At 45.5% G+C, this 15,066-nt stretch overlaps 3 protein-coding genes across 4 annotated transcripts in view; 1 reads left to right on the forward strand and 2 right to left on the reverse strand.

Annotated features, from left to right (window-relative positions):
• Nucleotides 1–443: 443 nt before the first annotated feature.
• On the reverse strand, nucleotides 444–5,504 carry LOC119287435 (pseudo histidine-containing phosphotransfer protein 5-like). 2 transcript variants are annotated; one of them, XM_037566981.1, is made up of 9 exons: nucleotides 5,328–5,504; nucleotides 4,032–4,167; nucleotides 2,931–3,139; nucleotides 2,663–2,807; nucleotides 2,201–2,331; nucleotides 2,065–2,133; nucleotides 1,139–1,210; nucleotides 913–985; nucleotides 444–833 (listed from the first exon to the last, which is right to left on the reverse strand). In XM_037566981.1, the coding sequence occupies exons 4-9, from the start codon at nucleotides 2,720–2,722 to the stop codon at nucleotides 780–782; spliced, it is 459 nt and encodes a 152-aa protein (XP_037422878.1). In that variant the 5' UTR covers nucleotides 2,723–2,807; nucleotides 2,931–3,139; nucleotides 4,032–4,167; nucleotides 5,328–5,504; the 3' UTR covers nucleotides 444–779. The 2 variants fall into 2 exon arrangements, with proteins under 2 accessions (XP_037422878.1, XP_037422884.1); XM_037566987.1 differs by lacking the exon at nucleotides 4,032–4,167.
• A 689-nt stretch (nucleotides 5,505–6,193) lies between these two features.
• The window catches only part of LOC119287450 (protein cereblon-like), a 10,672-nt gene continuing 1,799 nt past the window's right edge, over nucleotides 6,194–15,066 (forward strand). Inside the window, exons 1-8 of the mRNA XM_037566997.1 lie at nucleotides 6,194–6,483; nucleotides 6,966–7,033; nucleotides 7,112–7,192; nucleotides 8,263–8,375; nucleotides 8,451–8,516; nucleotides 9,196–9,297; nucleotides 9,393–9,825; nucleotides 10,223–10,428. Of these exons, the coding sequence (XP_037422894.1) occupies nucleotides 6,275–6,483; nucleotides 6,966–7,033; nucleotides 7,112–7,192; nucleotides 8,263–8,375; nucleotides 8,451–8,516; nucleotides 9,196–9,297; nucleotides 9,393–9,825; nucleotides 10,223–10,428 (1,278 nt within the window). The 5' untranslated portion in view covers nucleotides 6,194–6,274. The remainder of the gene's footprint in view (nucleotides 6,484–6,965; nucleotides 7,034–7,111; nucleotides 7,193–8,262; nucleotides 8,376–8,450; nucleotides 8,517–9,195; nucleotides 9,298–9,392; nucleotides 9,826–10,222; nucleotides 10,429–15,066) is intronic.
• LOC119287464 lies at nucleotides 13,474–14,877 on the reverse strand. The gene is made up of 3 exons (XM_037567019.1): nucleotides 14,573–14,877; nucleotides 13,877–14,489; nucleotides 13,474–13,601 (listed from the first exon to the last, which is right to left on the reverse strand). The coding sequence occupies exons 1-3, from the start codon at nucleotides 14,834–14,836 to the stop codon at nucleotides 13,555–13,557; spliced, it is 924 nt and encodes a 307-aa protein (XP_037422916.1). The 5' UTR covers nucleotides 14,837–14,877; the 3' UTR covers nucleotides 13,474–13,554.

Here is a 15,066-nt window from a genome sequence, read left to right on the forward strand (position 1 = left end):
TGAGGGCGCATGTAAACAAACCAATCAGTACACCCTGCAACAAGTTTGGCATAGTGAGAGAGATATCCTTGGTAGCTCAGTCATGCCCATCACAGAGATTTCTCAACTATTCCCCCGTTAGCTCAGTACTGTCCATCAGACGTTGATTAGAGCCATCGCAACCTCTCAGGCGGTCCTAACACTCCAGCTTCAGCCTACCACAATCCACATCAGTGGTCACCGACGCACATGAGATTAAAAATTTCAACTCCGCACAACAACGGAATGACCCCTCGCTGTCTGGACAAATAGGGGCAGATAAAGGCGAAGCGACAAAGATTTACTAACCTCTACAAACATCTCACATAAAAAATGAAGACTAAATCGAATAAAAAGAACGGCCAGTAATAGATTTCAATTAACAGAAGAATCAATGGATAAGAAATATGACTATTGCTTTCCAGTTGGCTGTTGTGCAAACATTCATTCACAGGCTCCTTGTCAATAAATTAATTAATTAATACTCCGTAACAGACACTTGCAAGCTCGGTTGGTTTTATTTACCGTACATAAGCGCGGACATGACATGATACGACTATATCAGACTATTATCCAACAGGACACCAACATGGTGCCCTTATGATTATATTACTATGATACCTTTTTTATGATCATTATACGGTATCTTTCAGGCATTAATGAACTAACGCCAGGCATGTCTCCTGTTCCTGGGTCTTCTTCCTCTGCAACAATCCCGTATAGAGATATACTGGTTCACCTCCCTGTAAAGCGCCAGCGCCTTACATGCTTCCAGGCCTGGTCGCGGCCCTAGCAGGACCAGCTTGTCGCAGCAGCTGCGTGTGGCCATGTCATGTTATTAGAGCACATGGCGAGATCGGATACACATGGTGATGACTGATTCATGAAGATTACCTGGAAGTAGGACTCCAGCTTCTGCCTCAGAATAGCATGCTCCCTCTTCACTTTCTGGAAAGTTCTCCTGCAGCTGCATAATAATATCTTAATATGGATGAAAGAAGACGTGTCGGTAGTGATTAACCTGTATGCTTTGGATAGAAAACCACATGTCGACATGCTAACCAACTAATTAAGCAGGAGAGAGAGAGAGAGAGAGAGAGAGAGAGAGAGAGAGAGAGACCCTTCAGCATTTTCTTCTCCACAGCTGTTCCTGAAAGATGTGCACTCATTGTTCATCTTAGAAGCGCCGATGCTGTGGCAAGTTGTATATGTTAAGCTTAAGCCCAAAACTTTACAGCAGAGTAGTATATAACAAATGCAAATTGTCAGCTCTTTATGTCATGGCAAAGGAGCTGCAAGCATGTTATCTCATGATACATATCATCTGTAAAAGGCCAATGTTCGCTACTCCACATGCATCCAACATTTAGTTGTAAAATGGACGCACATGATTAGTACTGCGTGATGAAAGCAATATAAATCTCTGCGTTAGGGGATCTCTGTCAAGAAAAAGAAAAACTTTGGTGCACACATTCACTGAGGCACTTAAAGTAAAACAAAAACGTAGAAGCACCACCAAGCAAAAAAAAGAAGTAAACAAGGCACTGTTTCAAGAATTGAGGACGACAAAAAAAATGGTTTCGAGAATTGAGGACACAAACATGCAGTGTTGAGACACATCCGATATCTAGAAGCAGTGTGCTGCAGGAGCTTTCTGGTGGCTCATGGAACAAATAGTCAACAGCTTGTTTGGTAATTTTCCTATCCATTATTTTCTGGTAGTAGTCAAAGGTTCAGATTAAGTTCTGCAAACTTGTGACTTTTTTTTTACAAAACCAAACAATTATCGCTTTTCACCCACGAAACTGAGTTTAGCCATGTGCGTCTCTCCTTCAACAGGTGATGGCTTTCTAATCCAAGCTGACCAGTTTGTTGGCAAAAGCAGGGGTCCTGCCCAATAGGTAATCAAGACTAGTCAAGAATTTGCCTAAAAGGGCAACAAATTCAACAGCCTCTAAGAGTCCACCACCAATTTCTTTCACATAGGCATGCAACATCTAATCATCTATCGCCTAAAGATATTCAAACTTGACTGTCTTGACATACCTAAAACAGCTGCCTCTAAGCTGCTGCATGTGTGCATCCCATCTATTGAAATCTTTTGGATACTTCTCCCTGCAGTGTTGTTGTTAGATACTGCTTAACAACAATTGACTAAGTTTATGGAAGTGCCATTGCTTACATAGCTTGCTCAATGTTTGTCACTAGCCTCGCTGAGTCCTTGAAGAACAAGGAGACCACTTCTTCTGCAAAATTGGGGCTTGCTTCATCCTGCAAGTCCTCAACCTGGCAAAATTGCTCATCCAAATACCCCTGTTACCAAATATGATTAGCTAAATCAGCACATATCCATATCAACGCACATTAAAATAAGATAAGTAGCAGAAAAGGAGAGTTCCAAAATGGCTAAAAAAATCTTAATTCTTAAAGTGTTGCCGCACATAAAGAAAAAGCGGAATTTAAGCACTAAATGGTAGCAAACTTATTCAATATTTGTGCTTCATTCAGATTTTTCTAAGGTGTGTCAAAGTTTGAAACAGAGGTGCAAAGTGACAATTCTTGTCTTGGCTCTGTAAAGAAAACATGACAAGTGTTTACTGCATGAACTTTGATGCTTAATGCATGAGATGAGCAGAGCACAAGCCTGATCAAAGAGGCTCCTTTTCAAGGATGCTGCTTGGCGTCGTAAATTAGCATACTCCATTTATAAGTGTTGAACGATGGGAAAAGAGGCTAAGCAGGGGCTGTGGGAGGCAAGCACAAAATGCATATCCAACTGGTCGATCTCTCTGGTTGTAGAAAGTTGAACATCAGGTTGTTTATATAGCTCTGGAGGCTTCACTGTTCCTCCACCAACATAAGTGGAAGTGAAGATATTTTGAAGTTCTGATGGCAAAGCCTTATCATCTTACATATGCAAATGGTTTTGTTGCAGCGTGTGCAGCATCTATTCACATTTTGGAGAATGACTTGAACATCAACAGACTGTGATGCTCCTCCTTTATATTGGCGTGTAGAAACCCAAGCCTTTCTTCTTTGGTCTATGCAGATGGGTTACTACCCTCAGTCCATTTTTTCTACATCGCACATCATCGAGCATACAAATTTGACATCTGCAAACCTGAAGAACAAACTCCAGAAGAAGGTAAAAAGGTTAAAAAAACAATACTTATAACATAATCAGATACAGGTCAGCATCTGCATGTGATAGCTTCTGACAAGTTCTAAATTCTAACAACTTTCTCAAGGCTTGACATTATCAGACTAAATTGGAAAGAAGGAATTCAATGGTCATTCATCGAGGGCGAAACAAAACAGCATTCTCTTTTCCCGGTGAGGAACATTTACATGGGTTCATCTATACATGCCTCGGTCTGAGCATACTGGAGTCCAAGAATCAAGACAATGAACATAAAGAGTACTTGATCACATAAGATGTTTCATGTGGTGGCTCATTCTTACAGGAAATGAACATGTGTCAAGTCTGGATATATGAACTGTCCTGATAGAGGAAATTTTCTAGAGCGACACGTTGCAGGAACTAATACACGGACATAAGGGGAATGGTATAACAAAACTAGTGTTTGTGTATCTCAAAGTTCAAGCATAATGTGGTGATAAAATCATCGAGAACGATAGAGAATTCGAATAGGTCTAAGATATGCCTACTTTGTGCACAGCCCAAAGAAAGCTAGAGAAAGAAAACGATTTCAATCTCCTTCAAACAGTTACAAACCAAGACTCTCTCAAATCACTGGACCACGTGGCACGTTATCAAGCTTTGCAAAAAGAAGCAAATAGATCTATCCAGTGATTGGTCCAAGGATTGGTCTTCACCGTCCTTCAATCAACATCGCATCTTGATAAGAGAATCTGATGTGGAATGAAATAGCCCAAAGGCCCATTTGATTGGAGGATTAGAAAAGAAGAGAAAGTTCTAGGCAGACAAAATTGCTATAGCACTGAGTGATAAAACGAGTGCAGAAGATGAATTAACATATAACAGTTACTACCTTCCCTGAATGTTGCATGCATTTATATAAAGATCCTATAGCATGGTTTTCACTCTTCATCCTTGCAGCTGCATCACTTTCCCTTTACATACAGAACATTCACATGACAACACCCTTCGGAAAGCATGCCAGGCCTCTACATGCAATAGAAGATGGAATATCTCTTCTGAGAAATTGCATGGGCATACGACAAGAAAATTTTCTCTATAAACCACATTCAAGATAGTGTAGAAGTACATAATCCATTTGTTGCATTTCGAAACAAGACAGCACATCACTCAATTCGTTATATATTTACCTGTAAATCTGCAACAAAGGAAGTCTGTTGTGCCCAGTAATCTATGACACATAATGCCATGCTAGCACTTCATGCATGATTAAAGCATGAGGTTTTAAGTAATTAACATAGCACTCCCTCCCATATGATTCATCATAATGTCATGATAATGTCTGCTGATATTTGTATTGTGTATGAGAGGGTGCACATCAAGTGGTTATTGCTCACTACTTACCGCTGATAGAAACAATAATTGGATAATAGTTGCCCAGCTCTCGAGTTTTTTTAGCTTTTTAGGAATATTAAATGAACAGTTTTTTTTTTTGCGAAAAATATTAAATGAACAGTTCTCGGGGAAGACAGAGCGTCTCGTGAAGTTTTACACACGTCCTCTAAAAGACAACGAACAACATAGCGGAGATAGTACTATGATGAGATTCTTCAATCGTGGCTGCAAGACTTACCATATACATAGCATACATATCCTCTTGCGTGGCTTTCTGTTACCAGTGGCTTGTGTCGGCAGAGGAAACTAGGTATCAGCACGCTCTTCATAGTACACGCCATGGGCTCAAGCTTCATCTTCAAAAGATACCTTTTATTAATCTTTTGTGCGCATGCTCACGATGTTCTTAGTTGCTCGGTGTTCAGATGATTCTTGTTTTGTTTTCGCGTGTAGTGAGACCTTGCATTTGTCCTCATAATTTCAATTATAACGATGAGATTGGCGACCCATTTATTAGCAACCTCTAGCCAAACAATACTGCCGAGATCTAAAACGGCACCACCGATTATGCATATCAAATAAGCACACTCTGGAAAGCTCCGGTGAGCTCCCTAGTTGGATTTACCAGACTCTGAAGACCAAACATCAAGATGGTAGGAACGCTACAGCATGCTTCTAGTGGCATCACGAACCTAGCTCGGCAAAAATGCCAAAATCTATTATGGTTGAATAACAAGTTGGCAATCTCTGTCAAGGGTAGCAACGGGTAAGGCATGTCGCGTGGATACACTACCTCTTTTTAGATACGTCGATTCCGCGGCAGATGTGATGGCGCATGGAGACCCACTTTCCCCCCCAAGTGACGCCCGGATTGGGGCTGGGCAAAGGCAAAGCCCCGGTGATGCCTACGCCCGGGCGAGGGATTGGCGGGCGGGCGATTCGTCGACAGGAGCCCCGGCGACCAATCCTCCGCGCGACTGTGCCGACCCCTGCTCGAATCAGCACAAATCAGCGGGGCCAAAGTAACCAGCATCGCGACCTCGAAAACAGTCGCAGAAATTACCGGGAGCCGCTGTCGCAGTGCGGCATATTCAGCGCAGGCCTCCAGAAGCTCCAGTGCATAGCGGACGGCTAAAGCGTGCGGAGAATGTCAAGAGAGGGCGTGCTCGACCGATTTTGACATGGAAGGAGTCCGTTAAGAGAGACCTGAAGGATTGGAGTATCGACAAAGAGCTAGCTATGGACAGAGGTGCGTGGAAGCTTGCTATCCATGTGCCAGAGCCATGAGTTGGTTGCGAGATCTTATGGGTTTCACCTCTAGCCTACCCCAACTTGTTTGGGACTAAAGGCTTTGTTGTTGTTGTTGTTGTTGTCACTGTCGCAGTGCGGCAGACGATACGGAGAAGCGAGTGCAGCAGCTGTTACCAGCGGGGAGAGCCGGGCTCCGGCTTGACGCCGGCAGCGTTGCGCGGCTGCGCCTCTGAGGAGTGAGGAGGCCGCGGCGGAGGAGTGCGTACGGGCAAATGGGCCGAATGGGCGCCTGGGGGAAATGTGTAATGGGCCGTGAACACGTGGACTGGAACTGGATGGATGATGTGACGAGAAGCCTCGCGTAGTTTACACCTTGGGGGAAAAAATAAACTGGACCCAGGCAGCCCAGACACAAACAGAAACAGCCGGAGAGAGGAGGGGGAACCGGAGAGAGAGAGAGAGAGGAGAAGCCAAATCTCGGCTGCGATTATGGCCGGCGAGATGGAGGCGGAGTGGTGGGAGTGGGACGGGACGGTCCTGCAGGACGCCGCGGAGATGGACGAGCCCGGAAGGGTGGGGCTCGCCGCCGGGCTGCTCGACGTGAACCCAGGCCGCGGCCAGGAGAGGTTCGAGAGGGAGTGGGAGCAGATGGAGGACGAGATCTACCGCCAGGTGCTCGCCATCGGCTCCTTCGCGAGGTCATCTCTCAACACCACTCGTCGCCATACTCCCCCCTCCCGTGTAGCATCCGCGCTGTAGCCGTAGCGTGCTTGCTGTTCTAGGTCTAGGGGGCGGAGCTGTAGAGCTGTGCCGGTGGAATCGGCGGTGCGGAAGCCGCCGACATCGAGGCGATCCGCCCAAGAGAGCATTTCGGGGCTGAGAGCGGAGGGGGCTGCGGTCGGATGAGCGTTAGGCCTGTAAACCCTAGGGTGGAGAGAGAGTGGGGATTTCAGGGAATGGATGTTTACTCTCGTTTATTAAAGAAGAAGTATATTGCCATCCGGACTAAACCCTAGGGTGGGGAGTGTGTGGGGATTTCAGGGAAAGGAGTGGCTCCACAGCTCTAAACACAGCATCCCTGACCGAAATCTCGCTCTGTAGTCTGGATTAGCTGCGGATCGTGTTCATTAGATTGGATCATGGCACTTCTCATGCTCATTTCCTGATTCATGTGTACCAGGCTGGATAATGATGAGGATGGACGTAGGGAATTCGGCCGTCAAACCGCACTGCACACCTATCTTGGCGGTAAATTATCCGTGCCGACCTCCCATGTTTTTATGATGCTAACTGCATGTTCTAAATGTCTCTTTGCGTGTCACTCAGACGTTGATGATATACCGGGCAGAAAAGCTACTCTCTTAGAAGCTGGTTCGATCCTCAGCCTGCCAATGCTCTTTCTTCACGGTAATACTCTTCTGTTTCTGTATGTCATTTGTTAATTCATTCTCAACTTGCCAATGACCTTTCTTCACAGTAATGCTCTTATATTTCTGTATGTTATTTGTTAATTCATGCACTTGTATCCTTCATTTTTATTGTCTTTCTTTTGGCAAAGATTTTTATTGTCCTGATAACCTTGAAGATGCATGGATTGGTGCTTCGTCAAATTTACCGAGATATCATCTAATAGATACTTTTTATGCCCCACAGATTGTGAGTGTTTTTTCTAGTTTTGAATATGATAGTCTGAATTGAAAAGCATTATTATTGGTAGTTGTTTCCTTTAGAATTGGAGATTTGCAGATATAAAGACACGTGTCTACTTTACAGTAAAATGTCAAGATGCCTTGGCTTTTCAATTAATAACGCGTCTAGCTCATGCATGCTAGCATGTTTGTGCTGAACGACAACCTTCCGACAGCCAATAAATGGAAGGTTGTGGTTGAAACGCTTCCTCTTCCAACCAAAAGCGGAAAGCTGCAATTCTACCTCCTCCTCCGCTCCAAGCTCCTCCCTCTCACCCCCCTCCAACACCACCCATGCCCACCTACAGTGTATCAATGGCTCACCCCACCCCGTTCCCGCCTAGTGTCCTCTTAGACGAGAACCCCTGTACCAGCTCTGCCCACCAGACATCTCTGCCTCAGCCGCCTACACCACTAGGCTGATGCTCCCCTGGGCCCTGGCCATCCGTCTAAGATCAGGAAGCAGAAGGAAAATATTAGCTGGTGTTTCTCTTGATAATTGAAGTTTTCGTCTGTAACTAGATAAGTTATACTCAATAATGAATCATCTACGAGCAATCCTAAAAAGGTAATATGCTGATAACTTGCTATTAGATTCTTTGGGATCCTGATAGGATGGCCTGTCAAAATAGTTTCTTAATTGCAAATCCAGATCCAGCGAAAAGAGGCACAATTCGGTATGGTTTGTCCTTACTCATGCACGGTTACACATTAGAAGTCATAGCATAAAGGTTATATTATTTTTTCTTACAGACTATCAAATGTAATGGTGCTATGAATATTTCACAGGTGTCGTCCTGTTTCCTGGAGCTACCTTGCCTCTGAAACTAATTGAGGCTAGGTTTGTGGCAGCTGTCGAGAAGGCTTTAAGGCGTGATGATGCCCCGGGCACAATAGGCGTGGTGCGTTCCAATCATGTTAAAATTAGTTGCTTTTACTTGTGGATTAATTTTTAAAGACTATGACTCGATGTATAGGTTCTCATGCACGGACGGCCAAATCATCGAAACTATGCTAATGCTTCAGTTGGAACCACAGCAGAGGTGCCGTACATTTATTTCTGTTATGCTTTGAGTTGCAATTTCCAGACCAGTCTGAAGTTATTGATCAATTTCTATGTGCATGGATTGTTCATTTGGTTAGCTTTTTTTGGTTCTAAATTCCCAATGGAGCTGTTTAGTGACCAACTCCATGTGTATGCTACTCCCTCTGTCCCATAATATAAGAGCATTTTTGACACTACACTAGTGTAAAAAACGTTCTTATATTATGGGACGGAGGGAGTGTATCCTAGTTCTATATACTTAATACTTCCTCCGTCCTGATTTACGTGGCGCCCTCGTTTTTTGTGATTTTACTTTGACAGTCAATTAGATCAATGATATATGAGTATGTGCCATACAAACAGTACTGCTGGAAACTTTTTTCAAATATAAATTCAATGGTATAATTTTTGTGGCACACAATCTACGTCTTACTGGGCAAGTAAATTGTCAAACTTGAACATTGAAATACGTGGGCGCCATGTAAATTAGGGCGGAGGGATTAGGGGTTATTAGTTACATATGGTGGCATGGCACACATGTGATAAATTTTAAGATCCCTTGCATAATCTCGAAAGATAAAATGTTATATGTAATTTGGTGCCATTTGTCTTTTATGGTTAGAACTATTCTTCTGAACAGCCTGATCAGATCAGTTGGTATTTTTGTTTGTTTGCAGATACGGCAACTTGGACGGTCGGATGATGGTTCAATAAATGTTAAAGCACGTGGTCAGCAACGATTTCGTCTGATCCGTTACTGGTCGGATGTTGATGGGGTGGTAAGTCTAAGATCTAATTGGGTAGCCTTGTTTTATGTTCTTTTGAATTAGAAGCAGGACAAATGTAGCTTTGTTTCATTTACTCTTGTCCTTAGGTGTGGGGTGAGGTTCAAATCATTGAGGAAGATCCTCCACTAAGAACTCCAAGAGGTGCATTTGCACAGCTAGCTGCATCTAGGAGCTGCCGGCTGCATACTTCTTCACCAGTTATGAGCTTGGATGTGCCACCAATGAAACAACAGGGCCTTATGGATTCAGGCCTAGATTGTGATACTCCTTCTGCAAGTGATTCAAGTTCACAGTCTAGCAATTCAACGAAGCCTTCTGGTCAGTCAGGCGAGAATACCAACATGGATGAGGAGGATTATATTTGCTCGACACCCTCGAGCTCAAGAACAGATACAAAGCACCAGCACCAGTACAATGCTGCTAATTACTTGAAGAAGCCTCTTCAGGCATCATTGGCCTTTTGGCCTCAATGGGCTTATGAAATGTATGACCCATATTCACTTGCCTGTAGAGCTGCTGGTATGTGAAGCGCTCCTATTTCATCAAACTGGTTTCTTATGAATCTTACAGTGCATTCTTGTCATTACGTGTCTGTTTGGTTCATATACCATGTTTGCCAACATTTGACACAGTTTTTTTGCCATACATGCCTAAGGTTAGGCAATTAAAATTGGCGCCACACTTTGCCATGCTTTCTTGTGGCCTGACAAAGTGTGGAACCTTAGTATACCAACCAAACATGCCCTACATATTTCACTGAATCTTTACTGGACAATGCCAACTTTGCCCTGTGTATATTGTTCTCATAGGAAAAACATCCTCTCACCAAAGTAAATGAATGATAATTGTGCAAATCCTTAGGTATGTTTCTGATTTTCAGCTGGTTATCTTTTTTTACACTGTCCTTTTGTTGCAGATTTGTGGAGACTGATAATCAAAACGCCAAGCATTGATGAGCTTGTAAAAAAGCCAGATCTTTTGTCATTTTACATCGGAAACCAGCTTCCAGTATCGGAACCTGTGAGACAAAAATTGCTGGAGATTAATGGGGTTTCGTATCGCCTACGAAGGGAGATCCAGCTTCTAAAGGCCTGTGATCTCATAAAATGTGGATACTGCAAGGTAACAATCTATTGTATCTGGAGGTGATATTTTAACTAGTTTCTGACTGGTAGTTCTATCTTGATGTTGATCCGGTTTCACTAGTTTGTGGTCTGTTGTTTTCATTAAAAAAAAATAGCTTTCTAGCTCACCTGAATCACAGCATGCTAGATTTGTTAGGAAAGCAACTTGTATTATCATGAGGCCATAGGCCGATATATATATACATGTACAGGTGTGGAACATATGCAGGAAACCCCTTATACAACGGGATAAATACAAAGGGGTACATGACTTATATTATAACTCTAACACCCCCCTCAAACTCATGGTGGATGAACAACACTGAGTTTGGAGAGATAAAAGCCATGTTGTGCGCTAGTCTGGGCCTTCGTCACGAAATCCGCCAACTGTAACTCGGAAGGCACATACTGAAGAGCAATAACCTGATCCTGCACACCAGCGCGCACATAGAAAGCATCAACACCAATATGCTTGGTAAGCTCATGCTTCACAGGATCGCGCGCAATGCTAATAGCACCCGTACTGTCAGATAAGAGCAGAGTCGGTGTAGTGACAGAAACACCAAAATCCTGAAGTAACCACCGTAACCAAGTCACCTCTGCCGTCAAAAGAGCCATCGCTCGTAACTCAGCCTCTGCACTCGAACGGGAAACTGCGGTCTGTTTCTTCGTCTTCCAGGCAATGAGAGAACCACCAAGAAAAACACAGTAAGCAGAAAGTGAACGGCGATCGGAAGGATCACTAGCCCACGTAGCATCCGAATAGGCCTGAAGCTGTAAAGAACTGGAGCGAGGAAAGAATAGACGGTGAGAGATCGTGCCCCGAAGATATCGAAGAACACGAAGGAGATGACCATAGTGAACCGATGTGGGAGCAGAGACAAACTGGCTCAGAATATGGACCGGATAAGAGATGTCCGGACGAGTGACAGCTAGATAGACAAGACTGCCAACAAGATGACGATAACGCGTCGGGTCAGGGAGAGGATCACCATCAGTAGCACGGAGGTGAACATTGAGCTGCATAGGAGTCTCAACAATGCGCTCGTCAGTAAGAGCAGCACGAGCAAGAAGATCCTGGATATACTTTTCCTGGGATATAAAAAAGCCATCAGAGGTAGAAGAGACTTCGATCCCAAGAAAGTAGCGAAGAGGTCCAAGATCAGACATAAGAAACTGCTCACTAAGACGGGCATTTACAAAGGCAATATACTCGGGGTCATCCCCAGTGATGATCATGTCATCAACATAGAGAAGAAGAAGAGTCCGACCACGAGGAGAGAGGTGAATAAACAATGCTGGATCATGAGCACTTGCTGAAAAACCAGCAGAAGTGACCACAGAGGCAAAACGCTCAAACCAGGCGCGGGGGGCTTGCTTAAGGCCATAGAGAGAGCGACGAAGACGACATACCATGCCATCAGGAACATAATACCCAGGTGGTGGCTGCATGTACACCTCCTCACGCAGCTCATCATTAAGAAAGGCATTCTTAACATCAAGCTGAGATATAGACCAGTGGCGTGCAGAGGCAACGGCAAGAAGTGTACGAACAGTGGTCATATGCGCCACAGGAGCAAAAGTCTCATCATAATCACGACCATGCTCCTGCTGAAAACCACGAGCCACAAGACGAGCTTTGTGACGCTCAAGAGAACCATCAGAGCGAGTCTTAACCTTGTAGACCCACTTACAAGTGATGGGACGGACGTCGGGAGGAAGAGAAACAATATCCCAGGTACCAGTGCGTTCAAGAGCAGCAATCTCCTCTGCCATCGCAAACTGCCATTCAGGATGAACAACAGCCTGACGGTAAGAAGTCGGCTCAAGAACAGCAGCACCAACGGTGGGAAAGCCAAAGCGATCAACAGGCGGACGAGGACGAGAACGCAAGCCATAAGTAGGCTGAGAGGAAGATGATGACTCATCCACAGAGGCATCCACAGGTCGTGAACGACGAGTGTAATGCTGAGGAAAAGATGGAACAAGAGGAGGAATCGCCAAGGTAGAATCGGGGATTGGCGATGAAGAAGTCACCGGAGATGAAGGTGTAGAATCCGATGACATGCTAGGTGAGGAGACCGGGGAAGATGGTGGCTGCAAATCGACTAGAGGTGGAGAAGCAGAGGGAGTGGAACGAATAGGCACAGGCTCGACAGGGGTAATAAGTGAGTCAGGAAAAGTGAGGAAAGAGATATCCTCTACTGAAACAGTCGAGGAGGATGGGCGTGGGTAGAAGGGGCGAGACTCGTCAAAAGTCACATCTCGAGAGATACGCATCCGACGACCGATAGGATCCCAACAGCGATAACCCTTATGCTCATCACTGTAGCCTAAGAAGACACACTCAACAGACTGAGCGGTCAGTTTGGTGCGTTCGCGAGGGGCAAGTAGAACATAGCAAACACAACCAAACAAGCGAAGCATCGAATAATCGGGAGAACGATCAAAAAGACGCTCGAAAGGAACACCACCCTGTAGAGCAGCAATCATCAATGCACGAGCTGTCTCAAGAAGATGTCGATGCTTTCGCTCAGCCACACCATTCTGAGCATGAGCACCAGGACAAGAGAATTGAGAGAGAGTTCCTTGCTCAGCAAGAACACCACGCAACATCTTAGAGATATACTCGCCAGCGGAGTCAGCACGAAAAACACGAATGGGTGAAGAGAACTGAGTATGAACCATGGCAGCAAAACGCTTATAAATAGACAACACCTCACTACGAGAAGTCATGAAATAAAGCCATGTGTAACGAGAGAAATCATCTATGAAAATAATATAATATTTATGACCACCTTTCGAAGCGAAAGGAGCCGGACCCCATACATCAGAATGGACTAAATCGAAAGGACGCTTAGACACTGACTCACTATGTGAATATGGTAACTGAATCTGCTTGCCAAGACGACAACCCTGACACTCTAACGAGACATCTCCTCAGACAGACCCCAGAAGACCTCGACGAACTAAAGATGACAAACGAGAACCACACAGATGACCAAGCCGATGATGCCACTGCTGGAAGGAACCAGTAACGGAGGCGACTGAAGCGGAGGAACTGGCGATGGTGGTGGCAGCGGAAGGAACATGAAGCCAGTCCAACTCCCAAAGACCCTGAGAATCACGGCGGCGAGGGCCAGCCCCAACCAGAGTGTGTGTGCGACGGTCCTGGACAGAACAAGAATCAACGTCAAGGATGACGCGACAACCAGAATCAGTAAGTTGACCAGCAGAAAACAAATTCATGATAAGTCGAGGAACATGAGCAACATCAGGAACAGAATAAGGAGTGGAAAGATTGCCTCTACTAGCAACAGAAAGTGGAGTACCATCAGCAGTGAAGACATGAACAGGAGAATCCAGCAATCGAAGAGAGGACAAAGCGGAAGAATGAGAAGACATATGAAAAGAAGCTCCAGAGTCCAGAACCCATGGGGATGTACCTGACTGTGTAGAGGGCGGTTGCTCAGTGCGGGAAGCATCAGTCACAGAACCAGCAGTACCCGTCGAGGAAGAACCTGAAGCCGTGAGCAGACGCTTAAGTCTCAGAATATCCTGCTCGGTCAAAGCAATGGCGGAAGCTGTCGAGGTAGATGACGAAGTCCCTGAAGATGATGATCGCGCCTTGCGCAGGTGTTTCCTCTTCGTGTAGCACTGGGACTCAATATGACCATCATTGTTGCAGTAGCCGCAATGTGGACGGCGACCTGAGCCTCCAGAAGGAGTGGGCAAAAGTGGCGGAGCACTCGAGCGAGAAGGGGTCGGTGCAGCAGGTGGCATGGAAGAAGCCTGAGTAGCGAGCACAGAAGGAACCTCCAGCAAACCAGCACCACGTAAGCGAGTCTCCTCGGCACGAATCTCAGAAAGCGCCTCCATGAGAGAAATACGGCCACGAGCAAACAACTGAGCACGCCGGGGCTCAAACTCCTTACGGAGCCGAGACAGGAACTCGTAGACGCGATGAAACTCCAAATCAGCCTGGACAGCCTGGCAACAGGGGCAAGTACGACAACCAGCACTGCGGAGAGAATCAAGCTGGCGCCAGATAGCAGAACTCTGTGCATAAAAGTCATCAACAGTAGAGTCACCCTGCTGAAGAGCATGCTCCTGACGAACCACAGAAAGGTATAAGGTATCACCAGAGGGCTCATAGCGCTGACGAAGATAGGTCCACATCTGGAAGACAGTAGGAAGACCCAGAAACTCAGAAGCAAACTGAGGCAGAACACTAGCAGTGAGAACAGCTGCAGCACGAGCATCATCATCAAGCCACTGGGTGTAAACAGACAAAGCACCATGATACGTCTGAAGAGCCTCCTCATAGGCCAAAACCCTCTCATCATAGGCACGATCAGCAACCTCATCAGCAATCTTAGCCGCATCCTTGGCGGCCTGATTAGCATCCGGAGGAAGAACCAGGGGAGTCGGCGGAGTAGGGGCCACCGGAGGAACCGAACGGGGCGGACAGCAGACCTCGCCAGAAAGAACGCCCCAGAGACGGATGCCACGCATGTGAATGCGCATGAAGCCAGTGAACTCGGTGTAGTTAGTACCATCGAAGATCACCGGACAGCGAGGGACAGCAACATAGCCCGACGCAGCAGACTTTTTTTTTTTTTTGAAGAGACCCGAC

Source organism: Triticum dicoccoides, chromosome 1A, assembly GCF_002162155.2.
Source record: "Triticum dicoccoides isolate Atlit2015 ecotype Zavitan chromosome 1A, WEW_v2.0, whole genome shotgun sequence".
NCBI classification, from domain to species: domain Eukaryota; kingdom Viridiplantae; phylum Streptophyta; class Magnoliopsida; order Poales; family Poaceae; genus Triticum; species Triticum dicoccoides.

Bases quoted from the DNA above. Each gene is read 5' to 3' on its own strand.
- LOC119287435 (XM_037566987.1), bottom strand. From the start codon at position 2,722: ATGGAGTATGCTAATTTACGACGCCAAGCAGCATCCTTGAAAAGGAGC. The intron at 2,332-2,662 runs GCTTGTGCTCTG...ATTTGGTAACAG, and splicing joins AAAGGAGCCTCTTTGATCAG to GGGTATTTGGATGAGCAATT. The intron at 834-912 runs GTAATCTTCATG...GGCCACACGCAG, and splicing joins AGCTGGAGTCCTACTTCCAG to CTGCTGCGACAAGCTGGTCC.
- LOC119287464 (XM_037567019.1), bottom strand. From the start codon at position 14,836: ATGCTAATCAGGCCGCCAAGGATGCGGCTAAGATTGCTGATGAGGTTG. The intron at 14,490-14,572 runs GTGATACCTTAT...TTTTATGCACAG, and splicing joins TCAGCGCTATGAGCCCTCTG to AGTTCTGCTATCTGGCGCCA. The intron at 13,602-13,876 runs GTACATCCCCAT...TGTTCTGTCCAG, and splicing joins ACCGCCCTCTACACAGTCAG to GACCGTCGCACACACACTCT.